General features: G+C 31.6%; 1 protein-coding gene across 1 annotated transcript; it reads right to left on the minus strand.

Moving 5' to 3' along the window:
• Positions 1-1,778: 1,778 nt before the first annotated feature.
• Positions 1,779-2,302, minus strand: LOC145124135 (pathogenesis-related leaf protein 4-like). Its single transcript, XM_079059364.1, has one exon. It carries the CDS (start codon positions 2,281-2,283, stop codon positions 1,795-1,797), a length of 489 nt encoding a protein of 162 aa, XP_078915490.1. The 5' UTR covers positions 2,284-2,302; the 3' UTR covers positions 1,779-1,794.
• Between the last annotated feature and the right edge of the window lie 3,716 nt (positions 2,303-6,018).

Here is a 6,018-nt window from a genome sequence, read left to right on the forward strand (position 1 = left end):
AAAGAAAATAAGGGAAAATGAGATAGCGTTCATATAACATAAAAATATGAATTATGAAAGATGTGTACAGCCTCTGGCATGGTGATTAAAATAGGTTTTACGACTTTGGTCCTTGAACTTTTTCTCTTACTCCATAATCAACCTATATTTCTCTTTTCTCTCTTTATTTAGTCCTTTCATCATTTCTATTAATTATTTTATCTTTTATCTAAGTATTTTTTATGACATTTTACCCTTTTATCTTAATTTAATTGTCACTTAAATAGTTTGTTAGAATGTTAATTAAATCCATTTAATACATTCTTAGTTCGATCATATTCAGTGAAATAATTATTTTGTAACATTTTTTATTACTTCATTTTTAGTATTAAAATGTCTGTACAACTCAATATTGCGAGTATAACATTCTCATAAATTTTAGATGACTTTTTGATCTCCCTAAACATTGTTCTTTCGTTGCAAGCGTTGTATGCAGCATTCTTCGCCTACGGTAACATAAACAAAGCAAGAACATGTACCAATCCGTTTTCTTCATCGCTTCAATTTTTCTTTCATTAAGTGGTTCGCATAACTTCTTTTAGTAGAGATAATCTTAAAGGTGCATCCTCCAAAAGCAGTAATCTTGACATTCGAATTTAACGATCATAACTTCATCCACAACTCTTATACCAATTGCTAGAATTGACGAATTCAATAAAAACACAAAACACATTCACAAAACAATTAAAGACGCGAATAAAATAAAGAACACAATGATTTAACATGGTTTACTTGATCACGGAAATCAAGTAACGTCTACCGACAAACTAAAAAGAGATTCTTCTTAATAATAGCCGCCACAAATGCTCTAGGTCACATTTGTACACAGTGGATTTATCTATAGAGATGAGGTGATCTAAAATTTGTTGTAGGTTGGGCCTATGAAACGCCACAGACTCATCTGACCCATTGATCGAGCATCACCACCCTTCTTCATTGAGCACTGTAACTGTAGTATGCCGGACACCTAGTGCCGGACACCTACATGTGCAACCAGACTCCCGATCCTTACACCACAGCTACCTATAGCCACTCGGTAATTGCCCCATAATTGCTTTCTTACTCCACAGCTGCATGACCCCATGTTTTGTCACTGTAGTGGTGTAGTGGTAAGAAGGTTACTATGAAGATCAACTCTACAAGTAAACCATGAAATTCAAACTTTGACTAATTTACAATTTTTTTTAAAAGAGATGGGCGTCATTGATTTTTATAATTTATTCAAATCATTTTGAAACTTCAAAAATAAGACCAAAATTACAAATCGATTTTTATGGACCAAAAATGTAATTTACTCAAATATTGATAAAAATATGACAAGATGCATGGACGATCCTTTAGACATTATTTGTATTTGAGGTACCAAGTGTGGGTAGATAATATCAATTCGTTAATGCATGTGTCTATCATTATACTAAACTTTTAGTTTCAATATTTTGTGATATTTTCTGGAAAATTCTTGAATACTTCTCGCGTAAGAGTATATGATCAGTATGCTGTTATGGTATTTTTCAGACTCGTTTCCTCTATATATTTGCTAAATACATAATTACAAATTATGACAGAGAAGAAGATGAACACAAGCAATCGAAAGACAAACAATGTTTCACTATCACTTTTATTCTTTATTACACCAAAAAGATGTATATATATATATATATATATATATATATATATATATATATATATATATATATATATTGTTCATATGTTATATATCTATATATATATAACCAGCAACATAACTCAAGTTCACTAGTAAGGAGATTGGCCATTGATGTTTCCACTAAGATAATAGCTGCAAATAACGAACCACCAACTATTATTAGTACACTGAACCCTAGCACATCCAAGTTGATTAGAATTACTCCACACCACTTGAGTATAGTGTCCACAAACATGTCCACCAGCACAAGTATTTGTGGCATAATCATAATAAGTCTTCTCAGCTACCCATAAATTCACTGCTGCAGTGCCTGAGAATGTACCACTACCTTTAGCAAGGTTCTCACCATAAGGTCCACCAGAATTGACAAGATTGCAGTCGGCTTTCCTCTGGTTAGCATAGTTTTGAGCATACGTAGCCACAGTGGCATTCCATACAATGTTTGCGACACCCACTTCGGCACGAGCTGCGTTGTGAGTATCTAAGTAATCTTGTTGGGAGTTTTGGGCATTGATGGTGTGAATAATTGCTAGGGTAAAGAAACAAACAAGTGTAAATGAGAGTTTAAAAGACACCATTGCTATAGTTACTTTGTTGGATAACTGAAGTTTGATGATGGAGGGACATGAATTACGTATGGGTATTTATAGGATGTTATGTGATATTGGAATGACCATTTGGCATGTTCAAAGGCGAGCAACTTACGCATGCAGTTTAAGCAAAGTCGCCAAAACTTCCCCATTGGACACAAAGGCCTTTGATTTAAATCTTGAAATTACCCAAGTGGCTATTGTCATAATGATAATCACAAATTACGCCCCCATTTGGGCTAACACCATCCAATTATACCCAGGAGAAATAAAACAAGTCGCAAGTATGTTTACATTTGACTGAATGCTTTTAGGTATCGTAACATAACATATCGTATATTAAATATTAAATATTGCATTTGATTTGTAAAGAACCCAAGTGGCGTTATTGTCTTAATGATAATCACTAATTAATCCCTCATTTGGGCTTACACAATCCAATTATTCCCAGTAAAAAATAAACAAGTCGCAAGTATATTTAGATTTGACTGAAAGCTTTAGTTATCGTAACATAACATATCGTATTTAATACATTGCATTTGTTTTGTATTAAGATTGGAAACAACCCAAGTGGCGTTAATATCTTAATGATAATAACAAATTAAGCCCCCATTTGGTAGGCCTGGCAATTGGGTTGGGTTCGGGTTCGCGTGTCACGGGTTGACGGGTTGTCGGGTCAGAAAACATAAATTCAACCCAACTCATATAATATATGGGTTGACGGGTTGGCGGGTCACGGGTTGGTGGGTTGAAAACTCAACCCATATAACCCGTTTAATAAATAAACAACACATTTTAAAAAATGAGGTTTTTTCAACATAAATTCATAAAATGATTAAAGTAATTAACATAAAAAAAAGGTTCTCAACATAAATTCATAAAGTCAATAACATTCAAATAAAAATGAAAAATGAAAACATTCATAGAAAGTGGATGTGTTCTTCGTTCGTGACTCGTGAAATAACGACATGTATTTTTTCTTTTTATGATTAACGAACCGCAAATGCAGATTAGTCACATACGAATACGGAAGGAATACAATGATACGGAATATTACGAATACGGATGGAAATCAAATTTAATTAATAATTAAATATATCATTATATATATATATATATATATATATATATATATATATATATATATATATATATATATATATATATATATATATATACGGGTTGGCGGGTTGACCCGCGAACCCAAACAGATAACCCAACCCAACCCATGAAATAAACGGGTTGGCGGGTTGACGGGTCAAAAATCTCAACCCAAAATCGTCTATTTTCGGGTTGGGTCAGTGTCGGGTTACGGGTCGTCGAGAGTTGCCACCCCTACCATTTGGGCTTATACTATCTATTTATACCCAGTAAAAAAATAAACAAATCGCAATGGACAGTATATTTAGATTTGTATGAAAGCTTTTAGTTATCATAACATAATATATATATATATATATATATATATATATATATATATATATATATATATATATATATATATATATATATATATATAATACATTGCATTTGTTTTGTATTAACATTTGAAACAACCCAAGTGGCGTTAATGTTTTAATGATAATCATAATTATTCCCCCCCCCCCCCCCCCCCCCCCCCGCTTACACCATCCAATTATACCCAATGTTTTAAAAACCGGTTTGAACCGGCTTTTCAAATCGGTTCGACCGGGAACCAGATAATGAAACGATTCAACTAGTATTGTTTTATGTTTACTTCTGAACCGGAAAGAACTGGTTAAATTAATTAAATAAACATACATGGAAATGAATAATTTTTATAACGATTTTTTTTTTTTTCAAATATGTTTAGATTTCTTTGAATAAAAACAACTGGTAAGTGTTATCAAGTTTTTTAATGCGTTTGTATTAATCTAAACTATATTTTGTTTCCGTATTATATTATATTTTATTTTTGATGTACGTGGATTGATGTAAAACATATGTTTATGTGTTTTAAATGTATTTTGATTGATTTTGAACTTGTATTTATGTGTATTTCTAATGTTTAAACTTGTAGATGTCTATGTGTATGTAGGAAAATAACAAAAAAAAGATGAAAATTATAAAAGCGGTTGAGCCGACGGTCGAACCAGTTGAACTGGGAACCGATCACCATACCGGTTAAATTAAAAAAACTAGTTTTTGAAACATTGATTATACCCCTTAAAAAATAAACAAGTCTCAAGTACATTTAGATTTGAATGGAAGCTTTTAGGTATCGTAACATAACATATCATATATAAAAGAATTGTATTTGTTTTGTATTTAGATTTTAAATAACCCAATTGGCCTTACATCCTTTTAAGAAAATTGTAAACTTTAAAAAATTAATATATTATTTAACCACGACATGTCAGTGCCATTGGTCTACCTATAGCCACAACATGTTGTCGCATAGTTAAACCGATAGGCACGACATGTCATCGCCATAGTCGTACAAAATTATATTTCCCTTTTTTTTCTTCATTACAAACAATTTAAAATAGTAAAGTTAGTAACAAAAATATTAAAATTTTACAATCTCAATTCATTTATAACACATTTCATATAACGTTTTAGAAAACATAAATACATGTTAGGAAATTGGTTAAAAGATTCAGATAAATAACCATCACCTTCATCACCTTCATCATTTGCATCATCTGCATCTTTGACCTAATAGTTTGAAATTTGTAATTTTGAGGGACCAAAATTAAAGTGAAACGATGCGACTTGGGAGTTAGGGTTTTGAGATAATATCGATCATTTGTTGTATTTGTTAAGTAAATTGTTAACCCAACTGTTAAGTCAACTGTTGAGAAAGGGAATTTAAGTTTCCAGCAATTGTTAAAGTACTTGTTAAAGTACTGGTGCGTAATAAGGTGATACATTTTCCACTTTCCTACCACACCCTGAGTATAACCGTGCCTTTCTCCAAGTACACGTTTGATGCATTCCACCTCATCGATTGACTCATCAACACCGACCTCTTCCATTACTTTTTCTATACTTATTATTAGTTTTATCTCGCAATAAGCAGAACAATAAACTGACTATAATTATTTTTTTTCTAAATTTCGGCAACATAACGGTTAGCTTTAAATGGGATAATCAACATATTCAACTATAAATAACAATAATAACAATCTCCAAATTTCAATATACATACAATAATAGGAATCTATTTACCATATATGCAATCTACTTTAAATATCAATACAAGCAATGCACTCTAATTCTATATCAACACTTTACACAAAATAACAACATACTAAAGCATACAAATGCAACTTTTTCACTTACGCGGTCTTCTTATGCATGGATATTACACCATCTCTCAATTTGTTTTGCCTTTTCTATTTCTTTTATCTTAAAAGAGTCAAGAAAACTACTATTAAGATTGCACCGTACTGTAAATGAATACTTAAAATTTTTGTTTCATACTTATGCCCTTTTTAAGGATATGATTCACACCTATGGCAACTTGTATATAGTAACCGTGCCTTTCTCCAAGTACACGTTTGATGCATTCCACCTCATCGATTGACTCATCAACACCGACCTCTTCCATTACTTTTTCTATACTTATTATTAGTTTTATCTCGCAATAAGCAGAACAATAAACAGACTATAATTATTTTTTTTCTAAATTTCGACAACATAACGGTTAGCTCTAAATGGGATAATCAACATATTCAACTATAAATAACATTAATAACA

Source organism: Lactuca virosa, chromosome 7 (genome assembly GCF_052849685.1).
Source record: "Lactuca virosa cultivar CGN04683 chromosome 7, Lactuca_virosa_CGN04683_v6, whole genome shotgun sequence".
NCBI lineage: Eukaryota > Viridiplantae > Streptophyta > Magnoliopsida > Asterales > Asteraceae > Lactuca > Lactuca virosa.